General features: G+C 31.0%; 3 protein-coding genes and 1 non-coding gene across 4 annotated transcripts; 1 reads left to right on the forward strand and 3 right to left on the reverse strand.

Annotated features, from left to right (window-relative positions):
- The first annotated feature begins 3,943 nt into the window (after window positions 1-3,943).
- LOC124921294 (outer envelope protein 80, chloroplastic) lies at window positions 3,944-9,433 on the forward strand. The gene is made up of 16 exons (XM_047461930.1): window positions 3,944-4,731; window positions 4,876-4,969; window positions 5,145-5,227; window positions 5,318-5,415; window positions 5,503-5,572; window positions 6,738-6,831; window positions 6,977-7,058; window positions 7,169-7,204; window positions 7,359-7,512; window positions 7,609-7,749; window positions 7,826-7,896; window positions 8,161-8,239; window positions 8,320-8,435; window positions 8,513-8,660; window positions 8,908-8,977; window positions 9,164-9,433. The coding sequence occupies exons 1-16, from the start codon at window positions 4,138-4,140 to the stop codon at window positions 9,316-9,318; spliced, it is 2,085 nt and encodes a 694-aa protein (XP_047317886.1). The 5' UTR covers window positions 3,944-4,137; the 3' UTR covers window positions 9,319-9,433.
- Window positions 9,434-10,005: 572 nt separating this feature from the next.
- Window positions 10,006-10,078, reverse strand: TRNAK-UUU. Its single transcript has one exon. It is a non-coding gene; the product is annotated as a tRNA-Lys (tRNA).
- A 183-nt stretch (window positions 10,079-10,261) lies between these two features.
- On the reverse strand, window positions 10,262-13,085 carry LOC124921296 (serine/threonine-protein kinase Nek6). Its single transcript, XM_047461932.1, has 14 exons — window positions 12,954-13,085; window positions 12,634-12,762; window positions 12,496-12,562; window positions 12,349-12,414; window positions 12,223-12,269; window positions 12,092-12,137; window positions 11,844-11,924; window positions 11,720-11,762; window positions 11,591-11,643; window positions 11,432-11,513; window positions 11,306-11,355; window positions 11,157-11,230; window positions 11,033-11,084; window positions 10,262-10,943 (listed from the first exon to the last, which is right to left on the reverse strand). Exons 1-14 carry the CDS (start codon window positions 12,968-12,970, stop codon window positions 10,362-10,364), a joined length of 1,389 nt encoding a protein of 462 aa, XP_047317888.1. The 5' UTR covers window positions 12,971-13,085; the 3' UTR covers window positions 10,262-10,361.
- A 742-nt stretch (window positions 13,086-13,827) lies between these two features.
- On the reverse strand, window positions 13,828-15,454 carry LOC124921295 (zinc finger A20 and AN1 domain-containing stress-associated protein 4-like). Its single transcript, XM_047461931.1, has 3 exons — window positions 15,325-15,454; window positions 15,162-15,221; window positions 13,828-14,649 (listed from the first exon to the last, which is right to left on the reverse strand). Exon 3 carries the CDS (start codon window positions 14,638-14,640, stop codon window positions 14,131-14,133), a length of 510 nt encoding a protein of 169 aa, XP_047317887.1. The 5' UTR covers window positions 14,641-14,649; window positions 15,162-15,221; window positions 15,325-15,454; the 3' UTR covers window positions 13,828-14,130.
- Window positions 15,455-17,455: the final 2,001 nt, after the last annotated feature.

Below are 17,455 nucleotides of genomic sequence, written 5' to 3' on the forward strand. Positions count from 1 at the left end.
TAATATTTTATTTTATACTAACAATATTTTCTAATATACAAATATTTATAATAATACATAAATTTTAATTAATATATAAATAAGATTTATTTATATAAATAAAATATAAAAAATTATATATAAAATAATGTAAATTATATAATAATATTATTTATTTTAAAATTATATTTATATAATAATTATACATTATTTTTTATTTATTTCAATATAATAATATAAATTACTTATAAGGGTAAATATAAAAATTAAAATAATAATAGTTTTTTATATTTCTTAATTTTAAACTATTTCAAAATTTTATAAGAAAATATAAATTAATATTAATAAACAAGTTAAAATAGTTACATTGGTTTTGTTTAGTATTTAAATAAAGAATTTGATATATTATTTTTATATGCATTAACATTCTATAATCGTAATCTCGAATGTCTATTCACTTGATAATGTATGTTTATCAAGTTTTTGTATTTTTGTTCTTATTAATATTTTTTATTTTTTTTTATATTCTCATAAAATTAGGCTGAAACTTATTAAATTAGATTTTTATATTTTTTATATAGTTAGTTTTTCTATGAATTTGTTTTTGTGTTGCATTTGATAAAAAATTTATTGAGAATTACAAGTGAGTTATCACTTTGCCTACAAAGAGGAGATCAAAATATAGTTCAAGCCATGTCATTGATTGCGAGTTCCGAAAATCAATTACAAAAATTTAGAGAAGATGGATGGCATGATATTTTGGACCAAGTTAACAGTTTTTCTCAATTACACTCTCAATACTTGATATAAATGAGCATATAATAATTGATAGCAATGGTAGGCGAAGAGGAAAATGGGAACTCATCACTAATCTTCATCATTATCGTGTGGAAATCTTTTGTCAGGTATAATAAATATTATTTCTTATTTATTAATAGTTATTATATATTATCTATTATCTACTAATATTTATTATTTATTATTTAATGCTAGGTTGTTGACTTGATTATGCAAGAAATGAATAATCGTTTTTCAGAAGTTAATACAGAATTACTTGATTGCATATCATGTCTTCATCCCAGAAATTCATTCTCCAAATTTGATATTCGTAAACTCATTCGTCTTGCCAAACTTTATTCCAAAATTTCACAGGCAGTGATTATTTATTTTTGGAACAACAACTTCGGGCTTACTTATTTAATTTGCGGGATGATCCTCAATTTTTCTTCAATTGAAGACTTGGGAATTTTTGCTCAGAAATTGGTTATAACAGAAAAAACATATAGTCTTTCAATTGGTTTATCGATTGATAGAGTTGACTTTAGTTTTACCAGTTGCAACTACATCCGTTGAAAGAGTTTTTTCCGCAATGAAGACCATGAAGACTAATTTGCGTAATCGAATGGGAGATGAATGGATGAATGATAGTTTAGTTGTATATGTTGAGAAAGATATTTTCTCAACAATTAAAAATGAGCCAATATTGCAATATTTTCAACAAATGGAACCTCGTAGAATAAATTTGTCTTTTTTTGTACCGACTCATGGACAAGAATAATTTAGTAATTGTGCTTATTAGTATTTTGTAATTGTGTTTGTTAGTATTTTTATGTAATTACCAAGTAAAATTTTAATTAAAAAATGCATTTATTTGATCGCCAAAAAGATGCTACGTTATTTGGCCCCCCGAGAAAACATTTCTGGGTCCGCCACTGACTTCTATTAGCAATTTTTTCAATTTTCTCTCTATCGCAACTATATCATAACTTTAGAACTTTGAACGAACGACTATGTTCGTTACACAAACCTTTTGCCCGTTCTAATCTAGCATCCCCTTCCTCATTCTCAATCTTGTAGGACAACCTTCGATTCTCCAAGGTAATTTAATTTCTATGCAAGGTTGTTGGTGAAATTTGAAAGGAGAGATGGAGAAGTTTAATTTTTAATTTTTCTTAATTTATGGAAGGTCTTGTTTGAAATAATAAAATTAGGTTAATATATAATAAATAATAAATAGATATAACATGTGGATAAATATTTAGAGTAATGATAGAGGGCGAAAGATAAAGACTTGAGACTCGGTATAGATTTATTATTAAAAAAAATTCAATTTTTATTATTAAAAAATACTTAATAATTTATCTCTTTAATTTTTATTATTATAAATATAATTTTTTAAATTATTGTACATGCCATTAGTCATTATTTGAATGTTGTTGATTGTGTTTTTTTAGTTATTGACATTTTCGTAGTTGATTGAGCTTAAATACTTGATTGAGTTTCTAATAAATTCTAGAAAATGAAGACATGAAAAGAAAAAGACTTTTAAGGAGAGATTTTAAGGAGAGAAAAGAGAGAAACAACTATTAAAAGTTTAAAAAAGAGAATCAATTGTTAGTAAAATGATTAATAATTTTACTTTTTATTATTAATATATATATTATTAAATTAATAGATGATAGAATTAATTAATTGAATTTAAAAAAAATATAATTTTTTTATTCTCTTGAATATAAATTTTAATTAACACAATTAATTAATATTTATTTTAAACTGAGTGATTTTTATTATTTAATTTTTTTAATAAATAAAATAGATTAATTTATTAAGGGAGAAAATAATTAGAATTTATTGTATAGGAAATGGGTGAAGATGATCCAGTAATGACTCATTGTTTATAGTGGATGTACAATAATTTAAAAAATATATATATTTATAATTATAAAAATTAAAGAGATAAATTATTATATGTTTTTTAATAATAAAAATTGAATTTTTTTTATTGAATTTATTTTATTAAATTTGTTTTATTTAAGATAAAGGGAGAAAATATAAATAATGAGAAAAGGGAGAAAATTATTAATGAATATAAAAGAAAAAAAAATAAATATACACTGGCTCTGCTGCACGTGGTTTACTTAGCTGCCCAAATTCCTAAAAAATTTTAACCCTCCTATCATTACTCAAATATTTAACCCCATTTGAGAACTTCTATTATATTAAATAATTTTAACACTTTTTTGACAAATTTATATAATAAATATAATTTTATTAGGAAATAAATTTGACATTCTTCTAATATTAAAATGTCCAATATTACATTAAATACATTAAAGATAACAATACTTTTCCATAAGAAGTACTATGAATATCTTATATTTTCTTACATTTTATGCCCATACGATTAACTTAAATTATTTTTTATATTTTTTTATAATTTAATAAGTTAATACGATAGTATAGTAGTATGGAAGAAATAAGGTTTAATTTGAGATATTTGTATAAACTTGTTAGGTTAACTTTTTAATTAAAAGCAATGTATTAAAAAAGTAATAGATATAATATTTTTTATACATTTAATCAAGTTTTAAATATTTTTTTATATATTATTTGATTTGAAATTGTTTATTATAAATTTATTTTGTTTCAAGTTCTACACAATATATAAATATAGAGAGGACGAAAAAGTCACAATCTGGTTGTCACATGTCACCTTTAGTATATATCATTGTTGTCTGATATCATATGCGTCGTTGTTTGAACATGTACTTAGAAGAATTCATCTTAGGATGAATGCAAAAACTTTGTTCATAATAAGATTTAAAAAAATGAATATACCACGTATAAGAGAAATTTGTGTCGGTTTTCAATACAAATTAACGATTTTATAATATATTAAATTATTTAGATATTTAAGTTGTTAATTCAAATAAAAATAAATGTATAATGAACCATTTTAAAATATATATATATATATAAAAATATAAAGGAGCAATTCAAAACAATCTTAAATGTATAAGAGTATTATCATGTTACCATTTTAAATATATTTATCTTAAAAAAAACAATGTAAAGAAAGTGGGTTATTTGGATGATGAAGAATTGGGCTGGACTTTATACTAGATGAGTCTAGTCCACTGATATATTATTTGGCCCAAACCACCTGAAGTCTGCATCTTTGGGGTATGCCGTAAGAGAGAGACTACTTTGTGTGTCAATGGCAGTAGGTTCTCTCATGTAGCTGAAGTTATTGCTCAGACCATCTTGAATGCGCTAAAACAATCCAATTTCGGGATTACACCATATAAAAAGTACAATTTCTGTAGAGACAACCGCCATAGAAGCACCTTGCCGCCGGTCCTTACTCCGGCCAAAGCCATGCCCAAGAACGAAGGTGTCCGTTTCACTACTTCTTCATCTCTCAAACTCCCTCTTTCATCCCTCCAAGATGACCATCGCTTCAACAGACATCAACTATGGTCTCTGCCTCGCTTCTCTCAACTCCAGTTCTGTCCTCAAATTCTGATCAATTCAACTCTTTCCAGAGCTAAAGACGCAATTGACAACTTCGTCTTTTCTCTGAAACACAACAAAACAACACGCGGGTTACCATCAAGGAGTCCACTTTTGTGCTCGGCAACACTTGCATTGACTCGGTCGGACGAGCTAGAGGGTGCTGCTGCTGCTGCGGTTACTCAACCCAAAAGCGCGCACTCCGCTGTGCCGAGTCGACACGAGGAGGAGAGAGTGTTGATCAGCGAGGTTTTGGTGAGAAATAAGGATGGGGAGGAACTAGAGAGGAAGGATTTGGAAAATGAGGCTTTAGTTGCTTTGAAAGCTTGTAAACCTAATTCTGCCCTAACAGTTCGCGAGGTTCAAGATGATGTTCATAGGATTATAAACAGTGGGTACTTTTATTCTTGTATGCCTATGGCTGTTGACACCAGGGATGGAATTCGATTGGTATTTCAGGTACCCAAATTTTGATGTTGTTCTCTTTAGGATTTTCAAAGATCATATTTTCCCACTGTTTTTAGATGTATAAAATCAAAATCAGAATCAATAGTTTTATGGCGAGGCTGAGTAGGGATTCATATTGTCTTTTCTTGACACAAGGTAGAACCAAATCAGGAGTTCCAAGGGTTGGTATGTGAAGGAGCTAATGTTCTTCCAACAAAGTTTATAGAAGATTCTTTCCGCGATGGATATGGTATTGTTACCTTCTTTATTAACACGATATTCATTTAGAATGAACATTACTTTTTCATCTGTTATTTTCATTATTGAATCACTAGAAGTCACGCAGATTGCTGAATGAAATAGAGTAAATGTAACTCAGCTGATGGGAGACATCTTCGTTTGATTTTTTGGGTCAAGTTTTGCAGGAAAAATTATTAATATTAGGCGTTTGGATGAAGTAATAGATTCAATCAATGGATGGTACATGGAAAGTGGTCTTTTCGGCATGGTAGTGCTTTTTTTTCATGTTATAATAAGGCTTTGTTATGTTTAACAATATATGCTAATGACGGGTGGTGTTCTCATATTGTTCTCCCAGGTTTCAGGCGTTGAGATTCTTTCAGGGGGTATTCTTAGGCTCCAAGTTTCTGAAGCTGAAGTCAATAACATTTCTGTTCGATTTCTTGATAGAAAGACGTAAGAGCATGCTACCAAGATTCATTGTTTTTAATTGCTTTAGTATAGTGTCTTGATTTGATCTTTTACCTGTTATGTTGTCTTAAGTGGTGAGCCAACCATAGGAAAGACAAGGCCAGAAACCATACTTCGACAACTTACTACCAAGAAAGGACAGGTATTTCTGTTCACAAGAACCTTGTTTCTAGCTATAACTGATGTTAAATTCTCCGAACTTCTTTTGGATTTGATAGCTTCTTCTTCATATTAAATAGTTGGTAACTTTGTTTGCTTCTCGTCTTTGCAGAGGTCATTTTAATGGCTGTATAAGTAATTTTCATAAGCTAGCATTAGAGGAAGTTTGGAGTTCACATGTGAGATTTTTTATTTTTTTGGGAAAGGCATGGGTTTTAATTTAATAAATGAAAGACAAAGTCACTTACAAAATAAGGAAGGAAAAAAAACATGTTGATTATTGGAAAGAATAAAAGATAACCAATAAACTTAACCTATATGATTAAAAAAAAAGAAGCTTAAAATGATAAGGAAGAAAACACCAAACCATTATGTCATATTTTCCAAACAGCACTTGGGAATTGAGATTATGTAGGGGAGATAGTATTGAGTCAGTATCCATACCCCCATTCAATGCACATAAGCCAATTAACTATTTGTGAATTTTATCCAGCTTCTACTATCTAAATCACAGCATCTTACAATTGGTTTCCATATTTTTTTCTTTCATTTTTCTTGGCCTTCCAAACACTCTTGCATTTCTTTTGGTCCAAATCTCTTAGACAATTGCACCAATAGAGTGTTTTAGGATGCTTGAGTTCAAAACTCTCACATTTGGCTTCCACTACGGTCCATTACTTGACTCAACTTCACACTGTAGGCCATTTTAGGATTATCATATTGTGCCTAAAACTGTAACAAAGTTGGTATGTCCACACGCATTTGCAATTGCATTCACAATCATGAATTCTAATTGGAGCCATTATTGTATTGGACCAACAATGCCTACTTGCTAATAATTTAGTCTCCTTACACTTGGAGGTGGTAGGGCTGCAATTTTTATTTGTCATAACAATATGCATTAGGTTTTCTGTTGTTTAATAAAACAATCACTTGCTGAAGTCATGAATAAGATACAATCATGGCCTAGCAAATTAGAAGACATGTATATATCACATGTCAGCTTATTGGGAATGGAAATGAAGTTGTTATGTGTGTTGTCATGCTTTTATGGTGATAATTTGACTATGAGTAAGTTGTCAGCCATCACTGCTTTTGTACTCTTGTTGACATGCTGGTGAAGACAATAATTTATCAAAAAAATTCAGGTTTATAGTATGCTTCAAGGGAAGAGAGATGTTGACACTGTCTTAACAATGGGTATCATGGAAGATGTTAGCATTGTACCTCAACCTGCTGGAGGTGAGGAATGATATATGTGTTCTTTTGTGTACTTAGTACTTTTACCCCGTACCCCCTGGAAAAAAAGATGATAGTTGACATGTTTCATACAATTTGAAGTTGTAATTTTAAGAAGTGTGTAAAACTGAAATTGTTTTTGCTGCAGATACTGGTAAGGTTGATCTAACTATGAATGTTGTTGAGCGTGTCAGTGGAGGATTTTCTGCTGGTGGTGGAATTTCGAGCGGGTATTTAATGAAGATTTGTGCTTTTGTTTTCAATTTCTTCTGCAAACTAAGTGATAATTTTTTCCATTTTATCACCAATGCTTAGCTGAACAATTTCTGCCATTTTTTAGGATTACAAGTGGCCCTTTGTCGGGATTAATAGGAAGGTTAGTGTTCTATCAATGTTGTAGATTTTTCTGGTTAAAATACTCGCTCTATGTTTTGTACACCCGCAAAGATTCTTAATTGATAGTTTCTCAAAATATGATTCTTAAAAGAATGTCTTAGATTCATAGATGTTTCCTTCACATTGTTTTGCAGCTTTGCATATTCTCATAGAAATGTTTTTGGAAGAAACCAAAAGCTAAATGTCTCATTGGAAAGAGGGCAAGTTGACTCAATATTTCGTATAAACTACACAGACCCTTGGATTGAAGGAGATGATAAGCGGACGTCCAGATCAATAATGATTCAGGTAAAGTAAAAAGGAAGAAATTAAAGACTTGTTTATCTACATGGGATAATTTTTAATGAGCAGTTGCTTAATGATAGTGCCTATGAATATCATCAGAATTCGCGTATGCCAGGAACACTTGTTCATGGCAACCAGCCTGACAATGGTAGCCTAACTATAGGCAGGGTTACAGCTGGGATCGAGTTCAGTAGACCATTAAGGCCAAAGTGGAGTGGCACGGCTGGCCTTATTTTCCAGGTACGATAAAAAATCTTCATTCAACGTTAAAAACTTAACATTTTTAATGTAAACAAACCACACTTTTAATGTTTAGCATGCTGGTGCTCGGGATGACAGAGGTAATCCAATCATTAAGGACTTTTACAGCAGTCCACTTACTGCCAGGTACGAAACTTCTCTCAATCTTAGGTTATATTTGGATAACTAGTAGGTTATTTTAATAAAAAACTATGTTCTGTGTTATTTCAAATTTTATAATGATTTTAGAAAAGAAAGAAAAAAGATGGTATTTTGGCTGATAATTTTAATGAAGGGATTAACGATGGTATACTGGGTTATTTGAGATTATATTAAATAACATTAGATCGAACAAGGCCTAACTCTCGCATGGATGACATTTACTCATTGTTACCTGGTTCCTTTTTGTAGTGGCAATAATTATGACGAGACATTACTTACAAAGTTTGAGTGTGTATATACCGGTTCTGGTGACCCCGGGTCTTCACTGGTGCGTTCTCTTTAATTTAATGATATTTTGATAAAACGACAGTATGTGAATGATTCTCATTATCTTATTTGTGCTTGCAGTTTGTGTTTGGCGTAGAGCAGGGACTTCCTTTGCTTCCGGAATGGCTATCTTTCAACAGAGTGAACACTCGTGCTAGAAAGGGTTTGAAAATTGGTCCTGCTCGCTTTCTTTTAAGGTGCAGATCTCTTTTCTTCCTTACTTAAAAGGGGAACATTCCTACCTAAATAATCTGGGCTTTGTTTGTCGTCATAGTTTGTCTGGAGGCCATGTGGTGGGAAACTTTTCCCCTCATGAAGCATTTGCAATTGGGGGAACGAACAGCATTCGGGGTTATGAAGAAGGTGCTGTAGGTTCAGGCAGGTCTTATGTTGTTGGCTCCGGAGAAATATCGTTTCTGCTGGTGAGTGCTTTTCATTTACTTTGTTGTATAAAGTGTATTTGTTTCTTTTTTCTTAATTTTGACGCCTTCTAAGAAATTCGTGCTGAGTTATAGATTAATTGGACTATGTTCCTAATTAAGATCATGTAAAATTTGGGATTTTGTGGCCACTAACCATCAGTTTGATGATGACCTTTGTGAAATCCACATATTTTATCCAAGAATTTCCATCAGTCTATTCACATTGCATCACCATATATTTACACAGGCCCGGCCAGTTGAAGGGGTTGCATTTGCAGATTATGGGACTGATCTTGGATCTGGCTCGACCGTGCCTGGTATGTCTTATTAGCCTATTTCGTATACCTTTGATTGTCGAGAGTCAGTTTGGGGGTGGGGCATAGCTATTTTATCGTATAAAAAATATAAACTATAGATGTGGATGTTTTATAGTGTTTTTTAAAATCAAATCAACATAGGTTTTGCAGATAGATGGTTTTGTGATATTTATTTTCTGGTTTCAGGTGATCCTGCGGGTGCAAGGCTAAAACCGGGAAGTGGATATGGGTATGGATTGGGTGTTCGTGTAGACTCTCCTCTAGGCCCTTTGCGACTAGAATATGCGTTCAATGACAGGAAAACAGGACGGTTTCATTTTGGTGTTGGTCACAGGAACTAAGGTTTCCATATCCTCTTTGTTTTTTTTTTCTATCTAAGAATGAAAACAGTAAACAAGTTAATCAAATTTGTCTACTAGGTTGGTTTGGTTGTTTACTTGAGCTGATTTTTTCTTCTTCCAATTTTGGTAGTTAGTGGACATCAAATTAATTTATAAGACTATTTCGATCCTATTTGGTTAAATGCCCGGCGACAAACTCTTATGTTCCTTTCATTACAGCTTTTTTTAAACTGTATTCCTGAAGCTTAGACGGAAAGGTGTCTTTGAATTGAAACAAAAGATTTCGAAACCAAAAATAGAAAAAAGATATTTTTGCCGCAAAGATTTTGACCAAGAACATGAGATTTGCTTGCGAAATTGCTGTAAGGATAACCAACCATTAATCCTTCAACCATTATGATTCATTTATCTATGCCTATAACAAACAAAGGGAAACTAATTTTGGAGAAGTACTTTTATAAGTTTTTAATGGTCATGTTGATGAGGATACTGTAACAAATACTAAATAAACTATGATCATCAAGCATTGCCAATCATCTGTTTTTCTAATGAAAATGTCTTTTCAAATTAGATTATTCAAAATCTCAAAAACATTCAAACAAGACAAGATGACTTAATTCTCTATGTGAATAGACACAACTAACAAATAAAGCCAATTGCCTTTTCAAAAAAAAAAAAAAATTTAATCGCCGTCTGTGGGAATCGAACCCACGACCACGTGGTTAAAAGCCACGCGCTCTACCAGCTGAGCTAAGACGGCTTACATGCTTGTTGTATTTTGTTTTACTGATCTACTCTTCTATTGAATCCTGAATCTCACATTTTAAGATGGATAGGAAAATATAAGGTATATTATTATTATAATCCAACATTGTATTAAATATCTCAACACAATAAATAAATAAATAAATAAAACATTTCCAATTTAGTATGAAAACAAGAAGGTGACTATTAATTCTTCTTCTTCATCATAAATCACAATATATATAATCCATGTCCCATTTATATATTACTAAGAATACATAAAAAACAGTCCATTTATATTAATTTATGTTCTTGTTTTTGTGCACACTCATAAGACCTTTTGTCAACCATATAGCTGTTTCTCTTGATGAAACAGCTTCTTCTGCAAATGGCTTCAAAACACCATACAATTCCTCAATCCTTTCTTCCCTTAACAATTTAGCACAAAGTTCAAGTAGTGACTCCATTGCTTCTGCCCTCTCATGGCTCCTCCTTGTCTCCACCAATTCGATTCTCTCCGGCTCCTTTTTTCCATCTAACAAATGAAGGGTGCTTGTTGGTGAATGCATTGGACCGCGGTTATTGCCACAAACTTTGTTTGTCATTATTTTCATCTCCGTTTCACATGAAATCGTCACTGTGCTTGTTGATGACACGCTCTTGCTGTCTTTAATCTTTGTTGTTTCGCTGTTTTTGTCATTTGTTGTTGTATCCTCATCAGGCATGTTTACAAGCTCCAATAATGTTGGAATTTTCTTAGTCGTTATCTTGACACTGTTATTATTATTATTATCCAATTTTACAGGAAGAAAGACAGGAGACAAGTTGCGGCATTTCACAAGGTAAGGTTGCAGATGGGGATGCCTCAGAAGCTTTGCCGCCTAATTCAAAAACCACAAAAAGAAAAAAACAATCAACCTCAAAATTTCATGTCATTTTCTTGTCAAAATCTCATTTGTGATGGACTCACAGTCGGCCTGTGTTCTGGCTTTTTCCTCAGCATGATCTTGATCAACTGCTTCCTGCAGATCATATCATATCAGATCAGATGATTTTCTTTTCTTTTAAAGAACACAAATATGATGGTGGCTTACAATGAAGAGGAGTATAATGTTGGCAGTGGAGAAATGGTCGACCTATTCACTTTGTTTCTTAAAGCAGCCATGTCCTGTTGTTCATTCATTCATTTTAACTCTAATTTAAGAGACGAAAAACAAAGACAGTTTAAGCTGGATGGACTTACAGCTGCTCTAAATGGCGGTTGATGGGCTGCCATTTCAAACATGCAACATCCTGAATTTTACATGTTTTTGATTAGTTCCCAACACTAATCAATCATGTTTTTCTAAAATATCTAATACAAACAAACCTAAGGACCATATGTCTGATTTGTAGCCATAAGGTATGTCAGCAAGAATCTCGGGACACATGTAATTTGGAGTTCCCACAACCTGAAAAAGCAAAAACAAAAAATCAATGTCTAAAAATAAAAACAAACTTTTCTAAGAGAAAAGAGAAACCCGCATACAGAAGAAGCCAGGTTGTCTGTGTTTAGCAGTAGCTTCGCGAGCCCAAAATCGCCTGTAAACCACATGTTTTTCAGTTAAAAGTTGTTGAGTGTAAATTGGCAATCCAAAAAATTGTCAAGCATTCTTACCCAGTCGAACTTCGTCATTCTTTGTCAAGAATATATTGGAGCACTGTCAAGTAAAGGAGGAAACTCATAAAGAAGATGATGGTAAGTGATTAACTGACAATAATAATACAAACAGAGCAGCTACCTTAAGATCCCTGTGAAGAACGCGATTAGAATGGAGGTAATCCACGGCTAGCAAGAGCTGTGCCAGCCACTTACAGAGCCTCTGCAACATTCAATAACAAACAAATGATTCTAGCTGTTTTTTCATTAATATTTTTCATGTTGATCATGATCCCGATTTCGAACAGTCTACTATGGATTTAACAACAAAAATCATTGTATAATCTCGATCATGAATCATTTCCAAATACGCATATCTCTTTTTCTTACCTCTTCAGAGAAGAGTACTCCTCTGGATTTCTTTATTTTCTCAGCCCTGCAAACACATACGATGAAATCATGCATGCTTAAACAAAACATATCATATATCATGCAAAGTATTTCATCATATATATAATTACATGTCTCCTCCTTGGCAATAATTTGTCACGATACAAACACAGGAACCCTGCAATGATTGATTCAACGTAATAAGTTGCATTTGCATGTTTTCCAATTTCAGTATCAAAGAAGAAGACGAGAATTACCTGATCGACCCAAGCGTCTTTGTACTCCACAATGTAGGAATTGCTTAACTTGGCAATTAACTTCATCTGCAATAAAATAAGGTTATGAATAATCGACAGAGATACTCATGATCATAATGCTGATGATTAAGAATTCCACGATGGTACCTCCTGATGAGCCGTGCGTTTGAACTTCTCCGTTTGTTTCGCTAATCGTATCTTCTTCATAACATACCTAAATATTAGCAGAATTTTGTTCATACTTTCGAAGAAGAATAGATTGATTATAATTGTATTAGGTCTTACTGCTTGTTCTCAAGTTTGTTGAGAACAAGAAACGCAGCTCCAAAAGATCCTCTTCCAATCTGCTCCAGCACTTGATAATCCTCCATCTTTGACTTGAATTCATCGATTTTGTTCTCCATTATTTTCGAGCTTCAACACACATCAAATTGAGATGGTGATCAAATGTGCACTACTCAATTATATATATAACCTCTTATTGATCAGTTATGGTAAGAGAAATCAATTGGAAAGAGTGAAGAAAAACGCTTGATGGAGCGCAGAGGAATCAATCAAATCATGCAGGAAGCATGAGTTCATTAGAGAGAAGCATTGAATTATACCTAACAGGCGCCAGCATTGAAGAATGACTTAGAATCTGGCAAGAGAGATTGAAATCTTGAGAAGATTGTGAATCACTCTAGACAGCTTCAATGCTCAAATATTTTTTGATTCAACGAGGAGGAGGAGGGAAGTATTATTATTATTATTATTATTATTATTATTATTATTATTATAGAGCCAAACTCAATTCAAAACTGAAAAATATTAATATTCAAAGCTAAAATAGCTTTGTTTGCCTTTGGGAACATGCTTTAAATTGTATCATTATGACATTTTGGCTTCTTCTTCACTCTCTTGTTTTATGTGTGGATTATTTGAAAACCGCAATTTTTCTTTTTATTTTTTTTGTGTTAAGGTTCGCTTCCAGTCGGATCGGCCTTGGATCTAAAAAGAAGGGTATTTCCGCCTCCTATTAATAATGTTAAAAGTAGTGGTATTTCATTTTCGCCTTTCGCTCCCACTTATACTACATCTCTCAAGTTATTTCACAAAGAATGACTCTAACTCCAATAAAATAGCCCAGTGGTAAGAGTCGGCTTAAAAAACCTAAATGTCACAAATTCAATTACATCTAAAAGCGTTTCGAGTTTAAGCGGGAGACCATGCATGGAATTCTAAGAATAACATATTTTCATTACGTGTGATGAACGATCATAAAAGAAAAGTTTCAAAAAAAAGGTTTTATACTCTCTTTTTAATAAAAGTTTACATTTTAAAAAATAAAATAAAAAAAGTTTGGTAAAAAAGAGAAAAAACCATTTATTGGAAAAAGAAAATAAAAAATATTTGGAAAAAAAGAAAGAAAAAACATTTATGGGGTCCAAAAGGGTTGAAATTGACAAACATAAAGAACACCAAAGAAAGAGATTCATATGACCAGCAAGAACAACCATGAACTTAGATTAAGAAAAGCAGAAACATGTCCATTACAGAAGCAGAACATTGAAAAACAGACACCACTCGAAACTGAAAGGAAATAAGACAGAAAAGTTCTAGAAACAAACCCCAACCACAACACTACGAGCAAACAAACGAGCTACAAGGAAAAGTGCAACAAATAGATAAAGAGTCATCTTTAAGCTATTTATGCCCCAACCGAACTCATTTGATGGTGGTATTAACAGTTGCATGGCTCTTAGCAGAAACAGATTTATTTGTTTTTTTTTCTGTTCTCCACTAGATCTTGTTTAGTTTTTCAGCCTTGACAACTGGATTGGCTTTGGCTATTGCATCCTGGCCAGCACCACGATAGTCGAAAGAACAATCGTGCTTGTCAGAGTAGCGATGAGTTCCACAGAACATATTCTCACAACGACATTTGAATCCAGTTAGGCCTACACGTTTGTTACAAGTAGTGCATCGTATGGGCCCTTCCTTCTTCTTTTCTACCAAGTAGTACACAGCGTCTGAATCAGCAGTCCTTTGTTCCACACGCAACTCATATTTAGATTCATATGGAACTGCTTGCAAATCAACAGTCTCCTTCTTGGCAGCAGAAGATGAACCATTTACAATGGTCTCAATGGAAGAGGCAGCAAGTTTGGCTTGTTCTTCTTTCATCATCACATCCTTGTGACATTTCGAACACATGTTCATGGTTGCTGCACTTCCGAAGAACCCACAGTTATTGATGCACAAAATGGGACCTTCAGTTGCAGGGTGGCATCCAGTTTCATTATGCTCCATTTCTTACACCTGAATCAGAATCTAGGGTTTTAACTTTGAACCAACATAAAAAAAAAAAGGAATAACATCTGATAGCAGTTCTTTCTTCCCAAGTTACCTCCAATCACTAAGATTCTAACATGCAACTATCTATATCAATCAAAATGGAATCCATTGATGCAGTTTTAAAGATTACTTCATTGAATGCTTAATTCAAACCATCTTGAAATAAATAGAATCAAACCCTAAATGGATCAAGATTCAAGCATCAACTCCACAATTATGAACTAGACACATCAAAATTCAAAGAAAATGAACAAGGAAATCAAAACTTCGTTTGCATGTGATTTAGAACAACCCATCAAAGGTCTAACATAGATCTACAGTATGTCATGGAATTTAGTCCAGAAAACGACAACCCATTTCAGATGAATCAGCTAGGTATTGGCTCCAAACTCCTATAAACAAATAAATCAATAAAATTTTGAATTCATTGCAAAAAAAACACAAACAATTTCAATAATCCTCCACAACAACCTAACCTGTTGGGAAGAACAACAACAGTCTCTCCTCCTCCAACCTAAAAATCGCAATAATTGTGCCTGAACGAACCAAAAACAGTAAAAAAAATGATCAAATCGCAGCAGATCGACCCAAAATCATTACAATACACCTTTAATAACAAAAATTAGAAAAGAAATTCACCTCAGATGGAGAGAAGATCTTCTTCAATCGGGGAGAGAGAAACTCTCTCTCTCTATCTCTCTCTCTCCAATTTCTTGCCGACCCGCAAATTTTCCCTTTGTGGGTCACCGAATTATAAAGGAGGCGCTGTGGATGGTTTTTCATTTATTTTAATTATTCAAATTTTATCAATTCTTAAAACCACGGGCGATATTTTATTTTTATTTTTTATTTTTTATTTTATCATAAAGAGGGATTTAAGATAGTTTGTTTTAAATTAACACGCAAATCTAGGTGGTGATGTTGATTAATTAAATTCAAAGCATAAAAAAACATAAATATATTATTTTATTTTATTTATTTTGCTGACAACCATAACTACATTCCAAACCGGATTTATGACTCATCACTTATTACACAGTTTTATTATGCATCGATATGAACTAGGTAGAGATTTAATAAAAAAAAATATTAATAAATTAAATAAAGTTTTGCATGTAGTTATATAGACACATGTCAAATGAGTATATACAAATGGACTATGGTAAGATGAATAATTGAGCTTGTTTGATGGTATGGTAATAAATACATATATAATTTTTTTTTATTAAATAATATTTTAAATTCATAATTTATATTATATTTAAATCACCCTTAAATTAAACTATAAATATGTTTATTTTTAATTCAATGTAATATTATTTAGATAAAAAAATATCTATGTGTTTGATTTTAAGATATTTATTTGTTTATTCAAAATTAATATGAGTAATAAGTGTTTTATTAAATTTGATTAGTAACTTGAATCATGTGGTGAATTATTAATGACAATGAGATGTTAAATGTGAAATTTAAAATTTAAAATCTTCTAAAAGTATATGGTAAATCAAAATTTTGAAATTTGGAGTATTTTTGGGAAAAGAAAATAGTTTAAAGGTATATTTATGAATTACATGTGATTATTGTAAAATAATTTTGGACAACTGTTTTTTCAAGGAATTAAATAAAAATGGTATATTTGTTGATTAAAAAAACATTTTTAAGATGTTGTATTATTCTTCGATTATAATTTAATAATTATAAAAAATTATTTCATTTACTTACTAATTAATCACATTATTTAATTTATTACTAATTAAAATAATTCTTATTTTTAAAAAATATATATTTTATTATATATTAATATTATAATTTTTTTATAATATATATATATATGAAAATTATAAATAAATTACTATTTAGGTCAATTTTTTTTAAACAGGTGTGTTTGAAATAAATCAGGAACCCACCAACCCAAAAGTGAAGTTTAGAACTTTTAAATCGAGTTTATATCATAATCGATATGGTAGAAGTGAGAAAAATAAAGGAAAAAAGAAGATAATTTCACAAAAATCCTACAATATTAAAAACTGATGAACTGGAAACGAGCCAATCAGGAATTAAATGGAAACGAACCAATCAAGAATGAATTAGAAACGAGCCAATCAGAAGAATGAGTAACGGTATACTGATATTTGGTCAGTATCCGACCAATACAAATTTGAAAGAATTTTTTTTATCAGGCCCAATATAAATGGAGAATAAAAAGTATCTCTGATAATTTTCAGTGTTACAGACGTCTGAGTTTCTTCATACATTGGTGCATAAGATTTTCTTAACTTATACTGAGTTTTTTATTAAAAAAAATACAATATAATAAAATATGATATTATTTATTTTTTTATAATCACATTCTTAATTAAAATATATTTTATTAAAAATGATTTTATTATTAAATAATAATTATTTTAAAATATTTTACTAAAGACTCGTTTTAAATAATCAACAACAATTAAACAATTTTAAATAATCTAAGATTTATTCAAATAATTAATTAAACATAATTTGGAAACGTCTAATTTCATGAGTTTGCATTTCATAAATGTTTTTAATATTCAACTTTTATTTTTTACACACCAATTTTAAAACTCTTAAAAATTAAGAGACTACAATTTTTTTTCTTCAAAATTAGTAAATGTGGTTATTACACCGTTTGAAACACTAAAATTCTAGTTTTCAATTTATAAATATTAAATAAATATTCTGAATAAATAAATTTAAAATAATTAAAATTAAGACAAAATTAAGATAATTAATTAAAATAATTATTGTG

The sequence above is a fragment of the Impatiens glandulifera genome, chromosome 1 (genome assembly GCF_907164915.1).
Source record: "Impatiens glandulifera chromosome 1, dImpGla2.1, whole genome shotgun sequence".
Lineage (NCBI taxonomy): Eukaryota > Viridiplantae > Streptophyta > Magnoliopsida > Ericales > Balsaminaceae > Impatiens > Impatiens glandulifera.

Coding starts and splice junctions, on each gene's coding strand:
- LOC124921296 (XM_047461932.1), bottom strand. Junction 11,925..12,091: donor GAGTACTCTTCTCTGAAGAG/GTAAGAAAAAGA, acceptor TGAATGTTGCAG/AGGCTCTGTAAGTGGCTGGC. Junction 11,231..11,305: donor AACCGCCATTTAGAGCAGCT/GTAAGTCCATCC, acceptor AATGAACAACAG/GACATGGCTGCTTTAAGAAA.
- LOC124921295 (XM_047461931.1), bottom strand. CDS start 14,640: ATGGAGCATAATGAAACTGGATGCCACCCTGCAACTGAAGGTCCCATT.
- LOC124921294 (XM_047461930.1), top strand. CDS start 4,138: ATGCCCAAGAACGAAGGTGTCCGTTTCACTACTTCTTCATCTCTCAAA. Junction 4,732..4,875: donor GAATTCGATTGGTATTTCAG/GTACCCAAATTT, acceptor TCTTGACACAAG/GTAGAACCAAATCAGGAGTT. Junction 7,750..7,825: donor CGGCTGGCCTTATTTTCCAG/GTACGATAAAAA, acceptor TTTAATGTTTAG/CATGCTGGTGCTCGGGATGA.